The sequence below is a fragment of the Rhineura floridana genome, chromosome 4, assembly GCF_030035675.1.
Source record: "Rhineura floridana isolate rRhiFlo1 chromosome 4, rRhiFlo1.hap2, whole genome shotgun sequence".
Classification (NCBI taxonomy): Eukaryota; Metazoa; Chordata; class Lepidosauria; order Squamata; family Rhineuridae; genus Rhineura; species Rhineura floridana.
In genome coordinates, this window is record NC_084483.1 from 152,126,692 (window position 1) to 152,152,959 (window position 26,268).

Sequence of the window (26,268 nt, forward strand, 5' to 3'; positions counted from 1 at the left end):
TAATGCATCTCCCTTTAGAAGCTGAGATATATGAATAACAGCTTTATGTGCCTAATACATTCCTTGGCCAAACTGGAAGGGGGAAATCGATATTATAGGCTAGACTAGGTGTGTATTGGGATACAAGCCCAATATCTGGTAGTGTGATGGAAGCCTACAGGATGCAGTCTGGCAGTAAGCTTCAGGGCTTCTTCCAGGATTCAGCACCATCAGTTGCTTTCCCATGTTAATTTTATATATCTATTTATTTATTTAATTTGTATCCCGCCCTTCGTACCAGCAGGAGCCCAGGGCAGCAAACAAAGCACTAAAACACTTTAAAACATCATAAAAACAGATCTTAAAAAAACATTAAAACAAAACAGCATTAAAAACATTTTTAAAAACCTTAAAAAAGGGTTAAAATCATTATTAAAAACATATTAAACAATTCTGACACAGATGCAGACTGGGACAGGTCTCAACTTAAAAGGCTTGTTGAAAGAGGAAAGTCTTCAAAAGGCGCCAAAAAGATAGCAGAGATGGAGCCTGTCTAATATTTAAGGGTAGGGAATTCCACAGGGTATGTGCCGCCACACTAAAGGTCCGTTTCCTATATTGTGCAGAAGGAACCTCCTGATAAGATGGTATCTGCAGGAGGCCCTCACCTGCAGAGCACGGTGATCGACTGGGCATATAAGGGGTAAGACGGTCTTTCAAGTATCCTGGTCCCGATCTGTGTAGGTCTTTGTACGCCAAAATTAGAACCTTGAACTTGGCCCGGTAGCAAATGGGCAGCCAGTGCAATTCTTTCAGCAGCGGGGTGACATGTTGGAGATACCCTGCCCCAGTGAGCAGTCTCACCGCCGCATTTTGCACCAGCTGCAGCTTCCGGACCAACCTCAAGGACAGCCCACATAGAGCGCATTACAGTAATCCAGCCTGGAGGTTACCAGTGCGTGGACAACAATACCAAGGCTTGTCCAGCCTGAGAGCACAACTAGACATAAAGGCAGCAGGACTCAATCTTGGTCTGGCCAATTCCCTATAAAGTGATGGTACTGATTTAAAATGCTGCATGAAAGGGGGAGCTTAACCTTCTCTCTCACGCTTTCTTTTTGTCCTGTTCTTGTCACTGGGAGGACTTTTGCTTTGGGATAACAAGGGGGAAAGAGGGTGGGGTGCCAGGGAGGGGAGGCAAATAGAGAGGAAATGTTTGTATACAACTTTAATGAAACATTTCCATACATTTAAAAAATAACCTTGTACTGAAGGGATATGTTAGATCTAGCTCGTTTTAAACATCATCTGCCTAGCTTGTCATGCTTTTATAGTACCATTATTTTCAGTTTGCAGAATGTCAGATTGTCTTCTCCACAATGATTTTTAATTAATTATTATTTATGTAGCTCCAGCAGGGTGTAGTTTACAAAGCACAAGAGTTCCTTGCCTTGAGGAGTGTAACATCTAAAAATCAACAAAGAGAAACAACAGAGGCAGGGATAAACAAGGAAGCAATCTGCTTTCAGTTGCCCACACTTTGGCTTAGTTACAGGCTCAGTGGCAGTAGGCCATGGGATCTAGGGAGCTGTGCCAAAGGTTTCATGGGAAGGTCAAGAAAAAGGTAGGGGGAAGTGAAGCCATGTCCTGCCAAGATCAAACCAGATGAGGAGAAAGAATAACTTCTGAGCAAAATGCTTAGCAAAAATAAAATAGGCATTTAACATGGTGAAAGTGAAAACAAAAACACTTAAAATGTTAGTCTAGTTCAGGGTGTTTTTCTTCAACAGAATGTGGGCCATGTGCAGAGTTCAATTGCTGCAGGCTTTTGAGACGGGCTAGTTCCTGGTTGGTCTTTATGGCCTGGTTAATGAGGTATTCACTCTCTTGTCCCACCTCTGCCAGCCTTAGGTCAAATTCTACCACGGTCTTGTTATCGGTCATGCCTTCCAGCAGCTGCTTCCCTCCATCCTGGAATCAATAAAGAGGCTAGGCTGAAGGCCAAAGACACACACACAAAATCCACAGGTTTAAACCACGCTGTCCCAAAGTACCTTGATTTTTTTTTCAATTAATACCTAAGGAAGCCTGGGGAAAGGGGCTTTCTGCTCTCAAAGGGGTGGCGGAGGCTAGTGTTGTACAAGACTTTCTTCTTCTGCCAGGCATTTTAGCATGCGTTTTTAAATTGCTTTTTAAAAATGTGTTTTTAAATTTGTATATTTGTTTTTAATGTTTTTAATTGTTGTAAACCACCCAGAGAGCTTTGGCTATGGGGCGGTATACAAATGCAATAAATAAATAAATAAGACAAGACAAAGTCTTATGGCACATTAAAGACCAAAAAATTTATTGCGGCATAAGATTTCATGGACTGAAGCCCATTTCATCAGATGCAGGATGCAAAATCTTAGTTGGCAGGTATATAAAGGTATATTCTGAGGGTGTACTCAACAACATGTCATTGATGCAAAATGGTGCATTAGTGGTGGATTTATACTGAACCATCCACACATCATTCCACCTTATTAGTTGTTCTGTGATGTTTCTCCAACATTGCCGCATTATTGTTGTCTGGAGGGGCACTTTTACACAACAAAAGCAGGACAAAAACACCACTGGAACATTTGTGCTATGAAAAGTTACAGGATTTTCGCAGGATATGCACCTATTGCAAATAAATATGACTTCCCCAAAACGTTTGCAGCCACAAATGGTATTCAAAGCAGGATCACGTATAACCACCCCAATAACAGCATTGTGATGAATGCTTAATAAAATAGAATTGCAAGAGGCCCCTACAAAACTGAAGGGTCTTTTTAAGGGTTCACCCTGTACATGTGTTACGAGAGCAACAAAACTACCTCTGCCACTCTGAAAACATTATGTATGCCTTCACTCATACAGAAGCGGTAGCCTTGCTAATGCTGCACACATATCAACAGCCCCCTAACACTTGCCCAGTTAAGAATGCACAGACCTGAGCATAGGAGATACACTTTATCAAGGCCCACAGATCGGGGGGGGAGGAGGTACAGCCTAGGCAACATCCCCATTACCACAAGGGGAAAAAATTAAGGCTAAATTGTAAATTTTGCTTGAAGATTTTTATGAAAACTTATTTCCCTCCATGTACCCATTGTCCAGCTTCACTGAGATTTGCTGGAGCCAATCAGAAGCAGTGCTAGAGCAGAACAAGTTGCTTTCTGAACAGTGAGCTGCTGGTCCAGGCCCTTCTCTAAAACAGAGAAAGAGTGTTTGTGCAATTAAACTCGGATGTACAGTTTCAGAGACAAAGAGATGTATAATTCCCTATGTGAACTGCTCCCGTAAGAATTACCAGTCCCAGAGTTGCTGGTGCAAAAGTAGGAGGAAAGGATAGTAGGGACAGACCACCACAATAATCAGGGGCATTGATCCCAGGGATACCCATGCCTGTGGCTTGAGGTAAGATCATAATGCGTTTGTGTAAAGGAGTCCATGTTACAAGTTTATAAGAGGCCCCAAAATGATACTAGGGCTCTGGATCGAGCCATTTCCTTGCATCCAATCACTTAGGGGTTCACAAATTTTGGCTGGCTTGATCCTATCTTATCTCAGACATCTCACTGTGCCTCTGGAATGGTGAAGGATGCATACCGGGGCAAACAAATTTGTGGACCTCTCATGTCATCTTTTCATCAAGCTGCTGCTTGCTTAATGCCAAATGCTCACAGAATGGATGATGTAATATGCTCTCAGTTATGAAAATGTCATAACAGTGGCATCTTTCTAACTCCTCATTATAATGTCAGGAGATGATAAAGTGTTTGCTTAGGCAATTCTGCAAGATTTTGGCATTCTACAGAAAAAAGACAAGAAGTCATTAACTCCCTCAACCTCTGATGCTTCTAAAAAAGTATGTGACAGACCCAGAGGGAACAAAATTGGCATGGCAAGAAATAAAAGATGACATCATCGTGATACATAACAGCAGACAGATTTTAAAAGTATGTGACAAAAATAATTGTGAATAATAGAGATGAAGATCTGAAGCAAGAGCAGGCTAGTGATCTCTAAGCTGTGACATGGGCCAACATATCTCTTTTATTAATGTCCTGTTCTGGATCTTTCTGCTTTTCTCTCTTCCTGCCTCAGTCTGTGGATTTTAAAATAAAGTCATCAATCACTCAGGTAGATGAAGGATTCTTCACTGTAGTAACTTCAGATATCCAGAATACCTCTCTAAGCTACCCCAAGTGTTACCTGATACAAGCAAGATTTTCAGTTTTCAAACATCTAAATTTCTTGAAAATCCAGTTTCCCTTGAGACATTTTTACAGCACCAAAATCAATGTCTGATACAATAAGCATAGGCTTCTACTTGCTCACCTTCTGTCCACATTGATCTCTTTCTCCAAACCAAGGCCTCCTACTCCCTTCGTGAAAGTAGGCAGAACTGTCTAGCACAGCATGGCTTAAGAACTATTTTTTAAACAGAATATGAAAACTCATAAGAGCTCTTAAAATAATTTCAGGGGAAATGACAACATCTTAAGAAATTTTAATGTTGCCATTTCCTGAAGCCCATTAGCTATATAAATTATGATTGCCATGGTGTTACGGGAGATTGAAAAATATATAGTGGACATGGCAAAATTAGCTGATGAACATGCAAAAGCCATTGAAGTTTTTATAACTTTTCTTCAATCTGACCACAACTCTGTGAATATGAAGAGCTTGCATGCTTTAACCTACATGAATTGATCCAGATTTCATTTCAAGCATGCTGGAACAAGAAAAAACTAAAGCATGCTGGGATAGACATAAACCAAGCAATGAAGCACCTGCACACCCACCTTACAGAGTTGCTAACTTCTCAAAAGACCACCACTGAGGATTTAAACCTTTGTCCTTTGGTAAAATATTGGATTTTTTATCTTGGAGCCTGGGTTCAAATCCTTGCTGAGTGATAAATTTCTTGCGTGGCCTGGAGCAAATTACCCACTCCGGGCCTTAGTTGCAAGCACAAACTAGACAAAGATTGTAAAGCACCTGGTATATTAAATTTTCTGTGGCAATATTATGTAGAATTGACCACAAATACACTCCAAATAGGTTATATCACTCACTTATTGCCACATTACCAAAATAGGAAAAAAGGCATACAATGAGAGTCACACATCATGCTACAAAGAAGAGTTTCTGAACACAATTTGAAACAGTCCATTCTCTGCTTTCTCCACTGCTAAATAATGAAATATGAAAGTTCCATCTTTAAATGTAAGCCAGAGATATGTTTGAATCTTTTGCTAGAAGATTGCAAGAGGAGCTAAGGCCCCTCTAGAAATCCTTTTTATTGTGCATTCATCATGATTTCTGCTCACAATGCTATCAGGACGGTTATATGCGATCACGCTTTCAATGCGCTCACACTTTCAATGCAAAAGTTGCCTGCAAACGTTTCTGGGAGGTTATATGGCTTCGGCTGCAATCGGTGCATGTCTCATAGCTTCCTGCTAAAATCCCATAACTTTTTATATTACAAATGTTTTGTTTCTTTCTTTACTCCTGCTTTAATTCACTATAGGGCAAGAGCACCTTGGCAATGTGCCAAAATGTATTCATTTCTTTTGTGACATAGCCGCTCTCACATACTTCCTGTTAATGCCAGATACCAGCATTCGTGGCTTTTTCTGCAGCTGATCGTGGCTTGGCATAGCAATCACAGTCTAAACGTATGTGTACAAATGAAATGATGGTGGCATGGTGTCATAGCGCAACTAACTTGTGTTTGGAAAAAAAGGGGGGAATTGGGGTGGTAGGAACACAGAAAATGGAATGGATGGAGTTAAAGTATGGATGCAATAATGCAGAAACATTGGGGAAGTATCACAGAACAACAGATAAAGCTGGACATATGGACAGTCCAGTATGAATTCTTTTCAAATGCACTATTAATGCATCAGCAACATTGTTGCTGCATACACCCTCAATAAAATCCAGCAGGCTGTATGGAGACCTAGACTTTCTTACTATAGAATAATGTAGAATTATCTCTTGACTGAACTGACTGCTGGTAACCAGAACACACAGAGGTGCTGCAATGCAGGCACTATGAGCCTGGATCTCTCCAGGTCAAACCTAGTTTACACATGCAGCAGAATGACAAAGGAATGAGACAATCTAGTTCTGACATGGCAGAATCAATGGTACTACTTTATCTGCAAGTGGGGAATCACACTTTTGAGTGGTCCTCTGTGTTAAAACACAGAAAAAACCTCTGCATATTAAAAACTAGCACAGCAAGGAGTGGGTTGAGCTAGAGCCTCCCTCTCTGATGTGCCTTTTACTTGCATGGAGCTCATCTCCCCCACTGGAGAGGTGCACTCTGCCACCTCATTCTGCTACACATGTAAACCAGGCCAAGTCTTATCTCAGCCAAAACTTCACTATGAGGTGACAAGCCACTATCTCTCAGATTCAACACCCCTACATCTGACCTGACCTTACAAGGGTGTAAGGATTACTTAGATGATGTATGTAAAGTGCTTTGAACATTCTAAACTGCTATATAAGTGCTGTGTGTTAACTGCATATTAACTGCATGTTAAGCTCCCATTTAAAAAAAAGGAGATTGCATACTAGCCCAATGTGGTTGCAGGAGAGGTTGATGTGAATCAGAGCAGTGTTCTGAGCCAGGACCTGAGAGAAAAGAGTGGCTGTTGGCTCTGACAACTCATTGCCGCCCAAGTGAAGAGTTGTCAAAATGCTGTTAACCAGGAGGGCATGGCAAATGGCTTGGCCTCCCTCATCCTCGATGCAGTTGAGGCGCAGATTTAGGGACGTCAGGATGGAATTCTTGGACAACGCATGAGCAATAGCCTGGGCTCCTTGAGCCCGGATCCTGTTATCACAAAGGTTAAGGGTTACCAATTTGCTGCGGTTGATCAGCTTGCCAACAGCTCGTGCTCCCCGGTCTGCGATCAGATTGTGGGATAAGTTTAGTTCTATTAGCGAGGGGTGGTCTAATAGATGATAAATCAGGATACGGGCTTTATCATCATCCACTTTGCTACGGCACAGTTTGAAGACCTGCAGCAGAAAAATAAGATTACATACTTTGATTAAAAAGTTAAAAATATTTCAGACATCGTTGTTTGCCTCAGACTCCCACAGGATCACTAAGTTCTCACTGAAAGCCAAAGGAATTGGACAGTTTATTCCTTTAGATGCTTTAAAAAAACAAAACACATATCATAACTGTTAAGTGTAACCGGTGCATACCTTCAAAAGCTCAACTGCTTTGGACTCACAAGGAGTAATTTGAAAGCTCTGGTGTGCAAGCAGCAATTGTGGTTAACTTTGCCTTGTTTTCTCAAAGAGGTTGGAATTCAGAATCAAAGATTTCTCCATTGCCTTTAAGCAGACTCAAGGCTTTCTGTGATATAAACTGGCAGGCAAATGGATGGTTTAGTCATCACGAGTAAGATACAACACAGATCTCTCAAGTGCCATGAATCAAAAGTGCACTACCCAGGGTGGTTTGGGGGTGAGGAGTTGTGGGGTCATTCCACCCATCCCATGCCATTTTTTTACAGGAGCTGCAAGGCTCTTATATCATTAGAGACTCACCTACCTTGCTTCCTCACTTAGGCCATGCAGATGTCTACATTAAAAATAGATAGGGCATACTGGGGGGGCAGGGAGGGAACAGATTGAAAAGGAAACTTAAGGCTGCTGTTTTAATGCAAGCCACATTTAGGACCAAACTAGACAAGATGCGGGAGACCCATGATTCAATCACTTGTCATTTGTTTTTTCTTTTAAAAGGAGCTGTAGGGGTCTCCCCAAGTTGGATTGCTGCTGTGCTGCAGGTGGAAAAGAATTTCCCCTAGTGATTTTCCTGATCTAGACAGCAGCTGAGGGGAGGGAAAGGGATTTACATCAGAATACAGATGCTGAAGTATGGGGTTAATTCACCTCTCATAGCACTGCTCTCATAGCACCCCCCTAGGATGCACACCTTAACGTGGTGAGGGGGGTTGAGAGTGTTGAAGAAGCTAAGAGCAATGCCGTCAGGAGTTTAGACCAAGAGGCTAGACTCCTAGCAGGAGCACCCATGGCAGAATGGTCAAAGCTAAGACACCAGACTAAGATGCATCCAAACTCAGAGGAAGGCAATGGTAATCCACCTCTGAATACCTCTTACCATGAAAACCCTATGAACAGAGTATCCAAAATGCAACATGAGATAGTGCTGGAAGATGAGACCCCCAGGTCAGAAGGCACTCACCGACTTACTGGGGAAGAACAAAGGACAAGTACAAGTAGCGCTGTGACTAATGACGCAGCTGGGTCAAAGCCGAAAGGAAGCCCAGAGGCTGATGTGCACAGATCCAAAAGGAGAGTCCGGAGTTGTACGACGCACACAATAGGAACATGGAATGTGAGAAGCATGAACCAGGGAAAGTTAGAAATTGTCAAGCAAGAAATGGAACATGTCAACATTGCAATACTTGGTGTGAGCGAACTAAAATGGATGGAAATGGGACATTTTCAATCAGGCAACTACAAAATATTTTATGCAGGAAATAAGAAATTAAGAAGAAATGGGGTTGCTTTAATAGTGAGAAGTGATGTAGCAAAAGCAATTAGGAGCTACAACGCCAGGTCTGAGCGAATTATATCAATGAGATTAAATGGGAAACCTATCAACATAACCATCATCCAAGTCTATGCTCCAACGGCAAATGCAGAAGAAGAGGAATTGGAGAGATTTTATGCAGAAGTACAGGAAGAAATTGATCACACACCAAAACAAGATATGGTGATAATCATGGGGGATTGGAATGCAAAAGTAGAGAACAGAGAAGAATTAGGAATTGTGGGGAAATGGGGCCTAGGAGACAGAAATGAAGGAGAAAGACTTATTGAATTCTGTGAAGCCAATAATTTGTTTCTTGCAAACACATTTTTTGAGCAACCGAAAAGACGACTGTACACGTGGACATCACCAAATGGTCAATATAGGAATCAAATTGATTATATAATCGGTAGCAGAAGATGAAGAAGTTCCATACTTTCTGTGAAAACAAAACGAGGAGCAGACTGCAGCACAGATCATGAACTGGTCATATCGAAAATCAGAGTAAAGCTAAAGAAGACCAACAAGGCAATCATAATGCCAAAATACAATTTAAATAACATCCCAGAAGCATATAAAGATCAAATAAGGAACAGGTTGAGGCTTTAAACTTAGTTGACAGAGAACCAGAAGAACTATGGAATGAAGTCAGAGACGTTATCAGGGAAGAATGCAAAAAGACAATACCTCTAGTTAAAAAGAGAGAAAGACCTCAATGGATGACTGAAGAAACTCTTAAAGTGGTTAAAGAGAGAAGGAAAGCAAAAGCAAAAGGAGATAGAAACACAGTCAGAACCCTACATGCAACAATACAGCAACTAGTACGCAGGGACAAAGAGAACTATTACAATAACAATAGTTACTGTATAGAAATAGAAGAGGACAAGAAAAAGGGTAGAACAAGAGCCCTATTCCAAAAGATTAGAGAAATGAAAGGGAAATTTAAACCAAGAGTAGGGATGTTGAATAATCAACAGGGGAACACACTGAATGACCAAGATGAAATAAAAGGAAGATGGAAGCAATATACTGAAGAACTCTATAAAAGAGATGCCCGGATGACAGATTCATTCACGGAGGAACCGTATGATGAAGAACCAGAAATTTTAGAATGCGAGGTGAAAGCTGCTCTTAAAATACTTGGAAGAAGCAAATCACCAGGAATAGATGGCATACCAATAGAGTTGCTACAAGCTACTGAGACTGAATCAGTCCAAATTTTGACAAAAATCTGTCAAGAAATATGGAAAACTAAACAATGGCCCACAGACTGGTAGCGTTCCATATACATCCCAGTTCCATAGAAAGGGGATCCCAGGGAATGCAGTAATTATCGAACTATTGCCTTAATATCCCATGCAAGTAAAGTAGTGCTCAAGATTCTACAACAAAGGCTCTTGCCATATATGGAGCGAGAAATGCCAGACATCCAAGCTGGATTTAGAAAGGGAAGAGGTACCAGAGATCATATCGCAAACATACGTTGGATAATGGAACGGAGCAAGGCATTTCAGAAGAAAATCACCCTGTGATTTATAGATTACCGCAAAGCCTTTGACTGTGTAGATCACGAAAAACTATGGAATGCTTTAAAAGAAATGGGGGTGCCACAGCATCTGACTGTCCTGATGCGCAACCTATACTCTGCACAAGAGGCTACTGTCCAAGGACAGAATATGGAGAAACCAATTGGTTCCCCATCGGAAAGGGTATGAGACAGGGGTGTATTTTATCACCCTATTTATTTAATCTGTACGCAGAACATATCATATGGAAAGCAGGACTGGACCAAGATGAAGGAGGTGTGAAAATTGGAGGGAGAAATATCAGTAATTTAAGATATGCAGATGATAGCATACTACTAGCAGAAACCAGTAATGATTTGAAACAAATGCTGACGAAAGTTAAAGAGGAAAGCACAAAAGCAGGACTACAGCTGAACGTCAAAAAGACTAAACTAATGACAACAGAAGATTTATGTAACTTTACAGTTGACAAGGAGGACATTGAACTTGTCAAGGATTATCAATACCTTGGCACAGTCATTAACCAAAATGGAGACAATAGTCAAGAAATCAGAAGAAGGCTAGGACTGGGGAGGGCAGCTGTGAGAGAAATAGAAAAGGTCCTCAAATGCAAAAATGTATCATTGAACACTAAAGTCAGGATCATTCAGACCATGGTATTTACGATCACTATGTATGGATGTGAAAGTTGGACAGTGAAAAAAGCGGATAAGAGGAAGATTAACTCATTTGAAATGTGGTGTTGGAGGAGAACTTTGCGCATACCATGGACTGCAAAAAAGACAAATAACTGGGTGTTAGAATAAATTAAACCAGAACTGTCACTAGAAGCTAAAATGATGAAACAGAGGTTATCATACTTTGGACACATCATGAGAAGACATGATTCATTAGAAAAGATAATAATGCTGGGAAAAACAGGAGGGAGTAGAAAAAGAGGAAGGCCAAACAAGAGATGGATTGATTCCTTAAAGGAAGCCACAGAACTGAACTTACAAGATCTGAACAGAGTGGTTCACGACAGATGCTCTTGGAGGTTGCTGATTCATAGGGTCGCCATAAGTTGCAGTCGACTTGGAGGCACGTAACAACAACATAGCACTGCAGCCCCAATCTAATTTGGGAGGCCCTATAGTTACTTTCAAGAAAAATAGAACTGTCAAGGGTTCCAGTTATGGATCTCCCAAATCCTGTTTGGCCCTTTTTTGGAAATAAGTTTCATCTGAAATCCATAGGACTTGCAGTGGCCTTTATAGATTACAGCAGAGGTTTAGGAGCTTATTTATTGAAGCTTCATCTCATTGTACTGCTATAATGTTTAAAGGTCCAGTACCATGTAAGCAGGGTCAATTAATATAGGTCCTCCCCATACAATCCTTGCCTGGCTGGGATCAGATGGTAAGGACCTGTGTAGTGAACACCATCTACACAGGATGAAGCCATGGAAAAATGACTCCCATGCCTCTGCTGTAATGTATTAAGGGCATTTGAACATCTAAACTGGCTACCAGTTGTTTACCGGGCCCAATTCAAGGTGTTGGTATTAACCTTTAAAGCCCTACACGGTTTCGGTCCAGTTTATCTAAAGGAGCGCCTCCAGCATCACCAATTATGCCGCCTGACGAGATCAGCCACACAAGACCTCCTCTCGGTCCCGCCAGTCAAAACAGCCAGGCTGGTGCGGACCAGAGAGAGGACATTCTCGATTGTGGTCCCCACCCTCTGGAATTCCCTTCCTTTTGACCTTCGACATGCCCCCTCCCTGATGGGTTTCCGCCTGGCCTTGAAGACCTGGCTATTCAGGCAGGCCTACAGGATTTTTGGGGTGGATTAGTTTTTATGATGTTATTAATTGGAAGGCTGGTTTTAGATTAATTATTGACTGTTTTTTTATCCATATGTTGTATTTATTGTGTTATTGTACGTCGCCTAGAGTGGCCGTTAATTCGGCCAGATAGGCGACTCACAAATAAAATTTTATTATTATTTATTTAAATAAGAATGTTTGGGATTAGTATTGGAAGTATGCTGTAAAACAGGCTCTCTCTCGGCATGGAAGTACTGCTTTCATTTAATTATTCAGACATAGTTCTACACTAAAGGAATTAAAGGATTGTTCAACTGGCCTCTGACCTTTGGGAACCATCATTCTATGTTTAGGGTTTCTAAATATTATAAAACTGTATATGGTAAATTACTTTTAAAGTTGGACATTTCTTGACAGCATTGGCCAGGGAGCAGCAGTCCCGATAGGTGAACTCAAAAAGATTCCACTCAAAATTCATGCCACAATCTTTAACGCCATAAGATAAGTGCAGTTCCTCTAGGTGACAGAGTGCTGGGGCGAGCATACTCATATCAAAATGGTCCATGGAAGGTTCATCTAGTCCAGCATCACTTTCAGTATCAGAGACTTCTTCATCTTCCTTCTTCTGATCTAGTTTCACTGGTGGAAGGAACTGGTCGATTTCTAGCTTCCTCACATATTCCTTGCAGAGTGGGATGACATCCAGGACCTGGTTAGGGCTACTGGTATCTGGAATGTAGAACTTCAATATGTTCTCCAAGTGACGTTCAAAAAACATCCGTTTCCAGCTGTTTCCATAGCGGGACACATCACAAACTGTCCATCTCTCAGTGCAGCATCGTTTCCAATAGCCTTCATCACTAATCAGGTTGGCAGTCACAGTGAGGGGCAGACTTGTGGAGACCTTGTCCAGCACCTTCCTTTGGTGCTCAGGAAGAAGACTATGCAAGATAGGATTATCTAGTTGGAAAGAAGTGAAATTAGTATTACAGCGTGGAGCCTGTTAGAATGTGGTGCCTGTTTCCTGCTTTTTATACCTCCATGGAGATTAATTTGCTAGTTATATATTATTTATTTGTTGGTTGGATTTTCAAACCACCTTTCAGGATAAATTATCCTCTCAAAGTGGTTTAACTGGTTTACAGTAGTTAATAAACAATAGAATATGTTTATACCACAATAGAATAACAAAAAAGCAACACTAAAATATTAAAATAACAGCAGCAAATAAAGCAAACAAATTAAATGATAGCATTAAAATAGCAGGAGCAGATTAAACAATTATTCAAATAATATTGCACCATATATCTAAACGCACATTTGGTTTTGTACTAATTCAGCATGGCTTCCCCCAAAGAATCTTGAAAACAGTAATTTGCTGAGGATGCTAAGAATTCATTATCATGGGCTCCTACTGGAAGGAAGGGTGGGATATAAATCAAATAATAAATAAATAAAAATAAATAAATAATTAGGAATATCTAGACTTCCTCACAGAACAATAGTTTCTGGGAATGAATATATGAGTTTTGTGTTATATTGTAGACTATAATGTCTTTACAAAAACTACTAGGCAAAAATAAAGGAATTAACTGGTTGTCAAGCAACAGCAGGATGCAGGAATGATTTGGTCTACATATAACTGACTGGCATTTTCTAACGATGTATTACATTTAGTTTCATTTTTAAAAATCAATCCTCAATAGCATGTAGAATTCTAACCTGTGATCTAATTGTACTTTCTCAGCAAGGTTTGCATAGAGAAGGAGAAATTACTTACTTTCAAAGTTGTTGATTATGTGCTGGATGCAGAGCTCTGTGAGCTGTGGAACTATGGCTAGATTCCACTCAGGATCCTCAGCTATAATCCTTCGCATTCGCCGGGGGTTAGCTGCAGGGTTTGTTGTGTGGCTCGGGGGAGCAACTGCATTGGGATCTGCAGCAACCGACTCCTGCATCTTGGAATGTTAGAATGATCTCTCTCTCTCGACTGAAAGTTCTGTGCAAACTGGATCACTAAAGTTCTGCAGTCACTCTTCCTAGAAAAATCCAGAAGTTAGTATCACTGGTACTGATAAAATATTTGTTGTGATCCATGGTACTACAAGGGGAGGAAAAGGGGGAGAAAGACTTTTACAGTTGTATTTATTTAAATCTTTGATATGATACATTCAATAATTAGCTCCACCAATGCACATATGAAACAAGGCACTATTTTTCTGGACCAACTTTGCCTTTTCTTGAGCTATTAAATGTCTACTAAAGTGAAGATAAAGCAATTAAAGGAAATTACTCATACACAAATCAGATGGATAAGCACAATGAAGTGGTGGTTCTACATCAAAAAGCAGCAGTGTGTCAGTGCAGAATGCTCACATGATGTAAAGATAAATTTATATATATTGAAAAAAACCCAAACAGAACAGAACCTGGGAGTCCCAATCCATTCTCCTTTCTCTGAACTATTCTAATTTCACACATGTTCCATCTCCCGTATAGTACTCATATTTCTTAAGGATCATGCAGACAACATATTCTCCAAGTTGCAGTTTATCCTTTCCACACAGGCCTCTGAAGTGCCAATGCAAAAGCACATGACAACAACACAGTATAGTCCACACAGTGACTAGAGGGGATAGCTTTAAAGCAGGGGCAATAGCCATACTGCAGGCTGCCCCCCTTTAAAAAATAAGCCAATATATGCATGCCAGAACAGACAGGGGAGTTCATGACCTCCAAAGCACTAAATCAGTGGAGGGAAACCTTTGGCCCTCCAGATTTCGTTGGACTATAACTCCCATACTCTATGATCAGTAGCCATGCTGGCTGGGGTTGGTGGGAGTTATAGTCCAGCAACATCTGGAGGGCCACAGATTCCCTTCTGCTGAACTAAATACAGCTGAAATTTCATTTTAACATGGAAACAATGAGCCATTGCTTTATGGCAGGGTGGAGCCTTGCAGGTCTTCACTGAAGGTTTACTTTAAAAGGCTACATGAACACTTGTGAGAGTGGTATAATAGGGCTGGAATGCAGCTCTGAACTCTGATAATGTTTCTTGCTTATCTGGATGGAAGATACAGAGGAGTGTGTGTAGAAAGTACCTACTGTACAAAGGTAAAATTTATATTTATTGTCCCACTCACTTTTCCCTGTAGCTCTGCCATGTGGCCCCAGGGAGGTTGCCAGAAGGGAATATGGCCCTTGGGTGGGAAAAGGTTTCCCCCCCGTTTCTGAACATTAATCTGCCATCCAGACTATGCTAGGCCATAAACTCAGCAGAAAAGTGCCTCAATCTCTATATAGTCTCTATAAGGTACTCTATATTATCTTGATTATCTTGACCCATTCTAATCTGGGTTCAGGACTGGCTATGGGACTGAACCGACCTTGGTTGCCCTGATGGATGACCTTTATCAGGAGGACAGGGGGAGTGTGACCCTGTGATTCTTACTTGATCTCTCAGCGGGTTCTGATACCATTAACCATGGTATCCTTCTGAGATACCAACTTAGTGAGATGGGTATCGAAGACACTGGTTTACAGTGGTTCCAATCCTATCCCCAGGGCTGTTTTCAGAGAACAGCCCTGGGGGATTGTCTTTTGGCTCCTGGCAATTGTGCTGTGGGGTGCTGCTGTTGGAGAATTTTGATAAATGATTAATGATTAATGCTACCATGCACCCAGTAATTTTGTAATGCTATTCTTCTCTTTTTTTTCTCTTCACCAAATACTTTAGGATAATAAATGAAATAATGTGATATTGTGTGAAGCTAGTATTCTAGCTAGCTTCAGAGGGGGGAGATGATGGGGAATTTTATATATACATACATGTATAACTAATGGAGAACTCAATATACATAATAAGCAAAAACATTATTTTATAAAGCTATAAAGGTTCATAACATTTTAACAGTTTAGTAGGAAACCAGATCTTTTTCTCTTTGGAACTGACTTCCCTGACCATGCTGGTTTGTTTGGAACTATTTGTACTCAAAACAATTGATAACACTGTGCTGAATATCTCGGTACCTCTAAGATGTAGAACGAATTGCAGAATAGCTAAGATGCTTAGCTCACTGTGAAAATGTACTTTCATGTGAAATACTGAACATTGCCAAATTCATTAGAACACCAAATTCACTAGAACACGATGCAGAGAAGTACAGTACCTATGCAATGCCTATAAAAAATGCCTGTGTAATACTGTCATGTCTATATCATTCTGATGTGTTAAAGTACAAAATGCCTATGCAAAATGCATGTGTAATACTATCATGTCTATGCCATTCTGATGTGTTAAATCCTGATTGGTAGATGCTAAAGTCTTTGTCCTGAAATGTATAAAAAACCCAGGCAAACAGTGCCAAGTGGCAGTTCTCCACTCACTAGGAGGGAGACTGACCAAGCGTACACTTGTCATCCAATAAAGGCCTTCCTTTTTGCTGCAAGCCTGTGTCTTCAAAATTTTTATTCCAGGACCCCCAGCAAAAGATCCCAATGGAAAAATACAAAATTCTCCAACACTGCAGGGTACCATCTTGTCCCCAATGCTGTTGGTGGTTCCTGAGGTCGGATAATAGGTCAATTGCCTGCTTTGGATGGGGCCATACTCCCTCTGAAAGAGCAGGTTCGTAATCTGGAGGAGCTCCTGGATTCATCTTTGTTGCTAAAGGCCCTGGTGACCTCAGTGGCTAGGAATACCTTTTACCAGCTTTGCCTAGTAAGGCAGCTGTGGCTGTTTCTGGACCAGGACAGCCTGACCACTGTTGTCCATGAACTGATAACCTTCAGAATGGATTACTGTAATGTGCTCTAAGTGGGACTGCCCTTGGGATTGGTTCAGAAGCTGTGACTGGTGCAAAATGTGGTGGCACGATTGCTCACTGGGGCAGGGTATTACCAATATGTTACTCCGCTGCTGAAAGAATTGCACTGGCTGCCCATTAGCTACTGGGCCAAGTTCAAGGTTCTGGTTTTAGAGTACAAAGCTCTATGTAGCTTGGGAATAGGATACCTGAAAGACTGTGTTACCTCTTATATAGCCAGTCGATCACTGTGCTCTGCAGGTGAGGGCCTCCTGTAGATACCATCTTATCAGGCATTCTGCTCCACACAACAAAGGAAGCGGATCTTTAGTGTTGTGGCACCAATACTTTGGCATTCCCTCCCCTTAAATTAATATTTAAGGCACCATCTCTGTTATCTTTTTGGCGCCTACTGAAGACCTTCCTTTTTCAACAAGACTTTATCCCAGTCTGCATCTGTACATGGAATTGTTTTTCAGGATGTTTTTTAAGTTGTTTTTTAAATGATGTTTTAAAGACATTTTGTTTTAATATGTTTTTAAAAATGTTTTGTTTTAATATATTTTAAAGCCTTTTGTTTTTAGGATGCTTTAAAGTGCTTTTAGTGTTTTTGTTTGCCACCCTGGGCTCCCTCTGGGGGGAAGGGCAGGATACTAATTAATTAGGAACAACCTGGGGGATACCCGAGGGGGCTTCATCAAGTGAAGCAAGCCATATATTTGAGGGTAAGGATCCAGGATACGGTGATCTGTAAAAGGATAAATGAATTTCTTCTTGAGGCAAATGCAGATCACAGTAGTAAATAAACTAAGAATATAAGAATTATCTATGCTGGATTATACCAAGGGTCCCTCTAGTCCAGTATCTTGGTTTCAACAGTGGCCAGTCCTTGGCTTCCAGGAAGCCCAAAGCAGAGCACAAAAGCAACAGCCTTCCCCTGCTATTAGCTCCTCAGTGACTGGTATCCAGAGGCACACTGCCATCCATTTAGCTACATGGCAAATGGCTATTGACAGAACTAAGATGATAGATTTGTTTCCACTTTTCTCCCTTTCATGACCTGACATAGCCATACCTCCTAGATATGTGTATGACAGATTATATTTGGTTTTACTCCTATAATCTGATAGAACTGAACAGTAGGTCCATGTCTTCCTTTATCCTGCAGCGCAACAGAGTTTGATAATGGTGTGTGAACCGAAAATGGAAATTATCCTAGTTTCTGACACAGTGTTTCATCCTCACAAGACCTCCTAATAACCTCCTACAAAGAAGCCTGCGGCCACATGGAAACTAGTGCCATAGTACTGCACACTTCTGCTGAATAGTACTTTGATTCTCCACAGTATTTTCCTGTTACAAAGAGAGAAGCAGGTACTGTGGCAGAGATCAAGCTCATTATTTCCTTCCCCTTCATGAAGCTGCTCACTTTTGCTTTCAAGCTCATATAAGACGCAGGCCTTGGTGTGCTAAAGCCCTGGTGTCTGTGAAACCTTTGTAACAGGCGGTAGGCTTTGACAATCACTCCAACCCCCAAACTGTCTGGGGTAGTGCTAATAAAACAGCCTGCTGAATCACAAGAGTGGACATCTACAAAATGCTAAGAACTCGAGGAGCAAAGAAATTATTCATGTTGTGTTTCAGATAATGTTCCACAAAGTTTCTTTGACTGTATTAACAGCAAGCAGCAGGTGCTAGAGAAAAGTAATACACTAATAAGAAGGTGGGCAGTTGGAGATGCAGGGAGAGGCCAGGACAAACGGACACTTTGGTCTTTGCAGAAGTGGTGAGATAAGCTGCCCAATGGCCAAATGACATGAAATGTTATCCATCAGACCAGCTAATCCTAGTGTGGGTGTGAAATATAGCTGTTGTGGAGCTAACACCATATAGGTACAGGCAACCAAAGTTCCTAACCTCAAAAGCCATACCAACAAACCTTCTAGCAGGAGAGCACAGCAGCCTTTATAGCTGCAGTTTCTCCTTTCTCTTCTCCCTGATTCTCCCTTCCGGTGTCAAGCTAGCCCACTACTGCTCCTCAGCTGGAGATCCTTCTACAGATCTGACTGCTGTGACCAGCATGCCATTACAACCACCTTGTCACTCCAATCTCCACCAATCCCAGAATATGGATGGGAGAAAACAATTGGCAAGTGCAAAACCAAGCCCTGGTATCATGAAGTGCTAAAATTCAACAGCTTTCTGTACTTGCCAAATAGTCCCAGTGATTATTTCACAACAGTAAGAGAATCACTTTGCAGTTGCAGCTTCTTCCAAGAAGCATGAATGCAGAGTTTATTTCTGTAAAGCACCATGAACAATATAACTGCATAAATAAATAATAATGAGTAGGGTTCTAATTTTTATTAGGAACAATTAAGTATTTCATTGCCAAAATCTGCAAATTAAAAATTCTATTAAAAATTAAAACATTTCATGATTAGATATTCCATAATGCAGGAGAACAATCTTAGGTGGATTTCAACCAAATCTCTATTGACTTAAAAAAAAAAAGCCTGCAAGTGAAGAAGAGTTCATTATAACCTCTAATGCTAGTTGTAGCTCATAAAGGCTGTGGCTGCAATCCAAAGAGCCACTTTATGCTGGAAAAGCATTTTCACCCATGAACAGGGATGTTATTTTTATTTCTGACTCTTCTGAGGAGTACTGAAGTTCCCCTGAGTTTTAGGAGTAGCTTAAAGACAGCATGGGGGGCTGCTTGCTAAAAGATAGGATCCATCCAAAAGAAGGGTATACTTCAATTTGGATTCCTGCATTGAGCAAGGGGTTGGACTAGGCCCCTTCCAACTCTACGATTCTATGATCTATGATTCTATGAAGTTCTGCTCAGTAGGCAGCTCACGACATACATATCAAGTAGCATCAGTTCAGCAACCAACTATTCGGTATCCACTTGTGCTAGAAAACTGATTTGCTTTTAACAATTTCCAGAGGGGTTGCCATGTTAGCCAGCTGTAGCAAAAGCAACAAAGGATCTTGGGGCACCTTAAAGAACAACACATTTATTATGGTATAAGCTTGCGCATACCATGGACTGCAAAAAAGACAAATAATTGGGTGTTAGAACAAATTAAACCAGAACTGTCACTAGAAGCTAAAATGATGAAACTGAGATTATCATACTTTGGACACATCATGAGAAGACATGATTCACTAGAAAAGACAATAATGCTGAGAAAAACAGAAGGGAGTAGAAAAAGAGGAAGGCCAAACAAGAGATGAACTGATTCCACAAAGGAAGCCACAGACCTGAACTTAGAACATCCGAACAGGGTGTTTCATGACAGATGCTATTGGAGGTCGCTGATTCATAGGGTCTCCATAAGTCGTAATTGACTTGAAGGCACATAACAAAAAAGCTTTTATGGACTACATTCCACTTCATCAGATATATGAAGTGTTATCCTGAATTCCAGGGTATATGCGTGCATACACACACGTGTGTGTATATGTGGATTATAAACAGTGAGGTCAAAATGAAACAAAATGCAGAAAAGTAGGGAAGGTGATAATTAAGTCATTAACAGTAGTCATTTGTTGATAACACAGACATCCTGGCACTGGTAACAATAGTCTGATTTAAAAAAGCTTTGCCTCGATTCAGTCCATAAGTGATAGCACTGAACCTTGTATTTCCTTGATAAATTATAATTCTGCGGTTTCCGTTGCAGTCTCCCTTTGAAAAAGGCTGAGAGGCTGCAGTGTGAAACTGCTGAATTACAATTCATCAGGAGGTTCAGTGCTATCACTTTGGGATTGAATGTACTGTAAATGAAAGAAGGCAGGTGTCCACTGCCTTAGCAGAAAGCGAGGCTTTTCCTATTCTACGTACACAGTATCGCAGCATTCTAGGAAATCTAGGTAGAAACCTGGACACAATCCTCAAACTTATTTTTGTTTTTAATAAGACATATGTGTTTCATTCTCTCCTAACTGAGCATTCAGTGTCATCACAAATATAGCAGAACAAAGTTGCTATGGTGCTATAATGATTCCACAAGGTGCTTGAATTAACTCTATGATCAAGTACTTGGGGAGTTGCAAGGCGCTAGGTCTTGCAGTGAGTCATTTATCACACTGAATCAATTTACAGAACCTCCTGATGTGTTAATCACATATTACCATTGCTTTTGTATTACTTCATTTTCTTATTCTGTCAGTAGAGACATACATCCCCCTGTACTGATTTGCATTCATATTCATATATTCATTGGTGATTAGATATTTTATGAAGTGGTAACTTACCACAACATATATGTAACCATTTCCTATAAACAGATTGTTTATATTTTCCTGCCAAAGTGTAAAGAGTTTACCCCCCCTCCCCATTTCCTCAGCCTTTTGATTCCAGTATGGAAATGTAGTACGGTTCTCATTTCTTCACAGGAATAATATAGATGATTAGCTTATTAAGCAGTTGTACATTTACTGTGATATATTACTATTTGTCCTTCTGTATTCACTCATCACCTCAGATTCAATGAACTTTGGCTGAAAACATAACTGCTGCCATAAATGGCACACAGGCATAGAATATAAGTAGTCTCCTTTCTTGACATTTTGCATTAACAGCAAATTAAAATGCCATTAAGTAAAAGCTAGCATATAAAGGTATTATTTCCACCCACTCTGTGACTAAATCATAGGTACTGCAAAAGTACTGTTAAAAGCGATGCAATCAAATGCCAAAATGTAGTAAGTTTCCAATTTATATTATTTACAGACAGATATTTAATCGTAAAACCTGTAAGAAAAAATCAAGACAGATTCCTCAAGTATTTCATTCATTTTAAGGTGCTTTTTAATATTCAAACCTTTTCAGTTCAACTTCCTTTTAAGAAATAAGACCTGCTCACAGGGAAAGATCTTCTGAATGCAACATAGAGTCCACTAAACTGAATAGAATATAACCCATACCATCGAACAGTACAGTACCAAGTAGTTGCAACAATCAACAAATACAAGCAGTGCTTGAAATACAGGTGGGGGGGGCCTTACTTTTCATGACAATGTTTTTAGAAAGCTGGGAGGGGCATGGCTTGGCTAAAATTGAGGAGAGTCCACAGGAAGTGTCTTGTGGATTTTATTAAGAGCTTGCCTATCTCATCTTCCTCCCTCTATAATTCAAGCACTAAATATACTGCAAAAGAGAATAGGATTAAAAGTCACTAATCAACAGTTCTGCACAGAGAAGGCGCAATATGCAACTGCTACTACTAATTTGGCTGATTATTGAAAGCCGCCTATGTTCTACTTGCATTACTGCTGTTTGTCTCTTAATGTACATGCAACTGCTTAGGAGCTGAACAGTACAAAACACTGTCATCTCTGCCTAAAAGGGTTGTGTGGATGTGCTGTTTGTCTCCTCAAAATTTCTATTACACATCACATACCTTTCCTTACAGATTAAGATTGCAAAACGTTATGGACATTCAAGCACAGACCTAAACAAATTCTATCTTTCTCCCCAGCATGTATCTCCAAACATCACAGAGCTGAGAGGAAAGGAAATTCTTCCATGTTCCTCAGGATACTGAAAAAGCTCTCTACAGTAGCTCCTGAGATGTTAGGATTGGAATCCTATGCCCATTTACCTGGGAGCATGACTTATTGAACTCATTGTAGGAATTCTAAAAACAACTGAACCCATGAGATGGAAGAAAAAGGGTCTCTTCTAGGATATTTTCACAAGAGGCTCCCAGAGCTTCCACTCCCTCAGTGTACCACACTCTATTCTCCAGAGGTTCTCAGCTATCAATGCCTCCCAAAGTATCTCCCTACACCCCCACTTTAACAATATTTTAAATGTTTGTTGAGGAAGCTCCCCACCACCACCATATTACCAAGATGAATTGTAGCAATTGCAGCCTTTGGAAACAACTGCTCATCTGGAACTACTTTTAGTTGCTCCTTAGCACCTTATGACCATCCCAAATTAGGGAAGACTAAGGGTGAGCTTTTCTTAGTCTCTTAGTGAACGCTTGTGGAACGGATGAAGCCGGTGGTCCAGTCCACTGTAACTGCCCAGGTAGGGAACCATAACCGCCCTAGAGTAATTGACATGGGGGTACAAAGCCAGATTTTGCATTTGCGGCAACAGAACTCTCTATGGTGGCTACCTGGTTCTTTTGTAAAAGGGACTCTACTCTTTCCCTGTACAGATCTCTCTGTCTGTCTCTCATACACATATTATATTTAGAGACAGACAGGCAGGAGGGGTGGTGGGAAAGGTGTTTAGGGGCTGCCTCCATCATTACTCTCGTAGCTTTAAGGGGCTCCCTACCCCCTGTACGCTTTTTTCGACTACATCCGCTATTTGCCTTTCACGGATGGCGCATCTAAACTCCGAATGCTACCGATACACATATAAGCATTCCGCTGGCCGGAAAGTCTCAAAGCTCCCTCTTCTCCCCTTCCCGAATAACCCACCACATGTCTTTCGGGGGGAGGATCTATCCCACTTGCCTGCTCACAGTCCTCAGAGGCGGTTGCTAGGGAAACGAAGTGTTGTCAATGGCCGGAACTAAGAGGCAGGGTGGCCCAGCCCTCCCCACAGGGTCAGGAGCTCAGCGCGGCCTCCAATCAACAAGCGGGAGCCGCCCTTTTCCTTTTAGGCGATGCGCGCGAAGAAACACCCGGGGCGGGACAGGGCTCGAGTCGTGAATATATTGTTTCCTACATTTGAAATCAAAATAAACAGGACGCTGTGTTCGTGAGCCTCACCCTCTCACCCCAAATAATAAGCGTCTCCCTCCTTTTGACTGTAGGCTGCCCTATACTCCCGCCCTCTATAAGGACTGGGCTGCTGATCTCGGGTGGCCAAATGAAAAAGAAGGTAGGGTTCCTGCACGCTTTAATGGCTGCCTCACTCGCTGAAATTCCTCTTCTACAGAGGTATTAAAGGCCCAGGAGCCCTCTCCTTATTTCCATGTGGCCATTCTAAGAGAATCACACATTCTTCGCCTAGGCTGTTTGTTTTTCATTTATTTATAGGTTAAAATAACAATGTTTCTTAGCTACCGCCCGCTCACCTGCTCTGCAGCAGGAGCGCTCGAAGATTCTCGTGTTCCTAAGGCAGCAAATACTAACGCACTTACTGGGCAGTAAGTCCCCAGTGGGGCTGACTCCTTAATAAACATGCATAGGACTAGACTGAAGGAGGGCGTGTTGTGCTAAAATGGGGTGTTGTCTTCGTTGGAGCAGCGGCTGGAGTACCTCCTTGTATGCATTTGTCAGAATATGCATCAGTGTCTCCCCCCGTCGCCGCCGCCAAAAAAATAGAGGGACACAACATAGCATAGGGAGCTTTGCTGTGGTAGCCAGCCTAGAGAATGTATAGCCCGATATGATAGAAAACTCTCCGGCTACATTGAGAGGCTTATCTCCAGTGCAGCTTAGCGTAGGCATAATTGTGGGGAACACATTGCAAACGCAACTAAACACCGCACGCTATCAGTACCGCTGCACAGAATAAACGTCCATCCGAGCGCTCTGTGAGCCCCATTTCCATCGAGTGCTAGAAAGTTTCATGGACATCTGGATCGGTTGTCTCATGAGGAGAAATGCTGGAGAATTCTGCCGTTCTTCTCATGCAAATACAGGCGGGAAACAGCGAGAAGAGAACCTACATAGGTAGCGCTGATCTTGAAAACAGCATCAACCCCAGCCCCGCCGTAAAGCCCATGCATGAGCAACTGATGAAGGGCTGACTGATTCCCCCGATTGGCGGCAAAACTTGAACTTGTTGTTCTTCACTGACTCTGGCTACGTTCAAAGCCCCCGCCCATTAGAAGCCGCAGTAGCCTAGCTGCTGACTCTCAACACTACTAATACTCATTAAGTGAACATTTGCTAGCTTAGGAAACTACAATTTTTTTGAGAGAATATCATTTAGCATATCCAAAGAAAGAGGCCACTTATTACAGTGCAGCTTTTAAGCAGGGTTGGCCATGCTGGCTGGGGGGGCGTCCATACTGCTATAATCTGCAACGTTATACCTTTGTGTCCTCATTAATTCACCATTATCAGTTGCAAGCTAATAAGGATTTTCAAATTCACATATGTTGTTGTTATGTGCCTTCAAGTCGATTATGACTTACAGCAACCCTATGAATCAGTGACCTCCAAGAACATCTGTCATGAACCACCCTGTTCAGGCCATGTATGGATCTCAAGGCCACCAACCAAATATGGAAAATGTGGAATTTGCAGTTAGGTTTGGATGGGCCCTATGTCTGATGAGAGTTAGGAGTCCAGCAATATCTGGAGGACCACAAGTTAGCCATCCTTTCATGAGAGGTTCAAGTTTGCCTAAAGGTCATGTTCTTTCTGACCTGGAAATGATTCCTCCAGTCCCTGGGGAATAGGAGCAGCTTGTACTTTATCATTGTTGAATGAGAGGATAGAGACACACTTACTGTTCTTCCAGTTCCAGTGCGTTTCCAGTCCACCACTCTCTTCTAAAAACAGAGGCACACTACACTAGTCAAACCTGCCCCTTTTTAGTGTAAAACCTGATGGGAGCAGCTTGTGGTTTTTTAAAAATTTACTTCAAAGAGATTTTGCAACTGATTGGCAGATCAACCTGTTCCCCCTCCAGGTGTGGCCAATGAAAATGCTTTGCTTTGGCGACTAGTGTGCTCACAGCCAGAGACACTTTGCACATGCCCAAACATGCTCTATGGGTAGAAACATACTTACTGTTCTGCCAGTTCCAGTGTGTCTTCACCTCTCTCTTCTAAAAACGGGGGCACATGACGCTAGTCAAATCCTGTCACTTTTTACTGTAAAACCTGGCGGGATGCACTTGAGTGTTTTTTTTAATTCAACTTCAAAGAGATTTTGCAACTGATCAGCTGATCAACCTGTTCCCCCTCCAGGTGTAACTAATGGAAACGCTTTGCTCTGGCGACTAGTGTGTTCACAGTCTATTATTACTTAACATGTTCCAAACTGAGCCTTGCAGCTAAAAACAAGTTCCAGGGCTGACCGTTGGTCTCCACGTAAAAATGCCCCATCACTTCTCTAAGTATTTCATTATGTTTACAAATTTGCATTTTTAAAAATGGTTCAAGTCTCTTACAATGTGATCATATTTAGTTTTTTTTGTTACCACAATTCCTCTATTTTGTGTATTTGCATAGATTTTCAATCATCATACATTTTTGAAAAGGTTAATGCTCTTGGATGCCTTGAATAAAATACTGAATGGTAAAATACTGTTATTTGTGGAAGCTAGCCATAAACTTAGACTGACTCCATTTGCACATTATTTAGATTCTTCTCTGCAATTGCATGGTATAGATTTTTTTAAATTTTTTGGAAGAACAGTAATAATCTATACCAGAGTAGCAAATATTTCTAAGCTTAACAGCCACCAACATTTCCTGTCTCCCTACTGCTTCCTTCTTCCCCCTTCCTCAATAACCCATCAAAGCTGCATGCAAATTCTTCCTGTTTTCCTAGCCACTCTTCCCCCCCCCAGTTCTAAAAGTGGACTAAAGG

At 41.3% G+C, this 26,268-nt stretch overlaps 1 protein-coding gene across 6 annotated transcripts; it reads right to left on the bottom strand.

Moving 5' to 3' along the window:
• Positions 1-554: 554 nt before the first annotated feature.
• Positions 555-25,200, bottom strand: TCTE1 (t-complex-associated-testis-expressed 1). Of its 6 annotated transcripts, none has more exons than XM_061624861.1 (5): positions 25,182-25,200; positions 13,716-13,974; positions 12,327-12,895; positions 6,601-7,050; positions 555-1,950 (listed from the first exon to the last, which is right to left on the bottom strand). In XM_061624861.1, exons 2-5 carry the CDS (start codon positions 13,891-13,893, stop codon positions 1,738-1,740), a joined length of 1,410 nt encoding a protein of 469 aa, XP_061480845.1. In that variant the 5' UTR covers positions 13,894-13,974; positions 25,182-25,200; the 3' UTR covers positions 555-1,737. The 6 variants fall into 6 exon arrangements, with proteins under 6 accessions (XP_061480845.1, XP_061480847.1, XP_061480843.1 ...); XM_061624863.1 differs by lacking the exon at positions 25,182-25,200 and adding an exon at positions 23,796-24,624 and having other exon boundaries at positions 13,716-13,970; XM_061624859.1 differs by lacking the exon at positions 25,182-25,200 and adding an exon at positions 23,796-24,624.
• Positions 25,201-26,268: the final 1,068 nt, after the last annotated feature.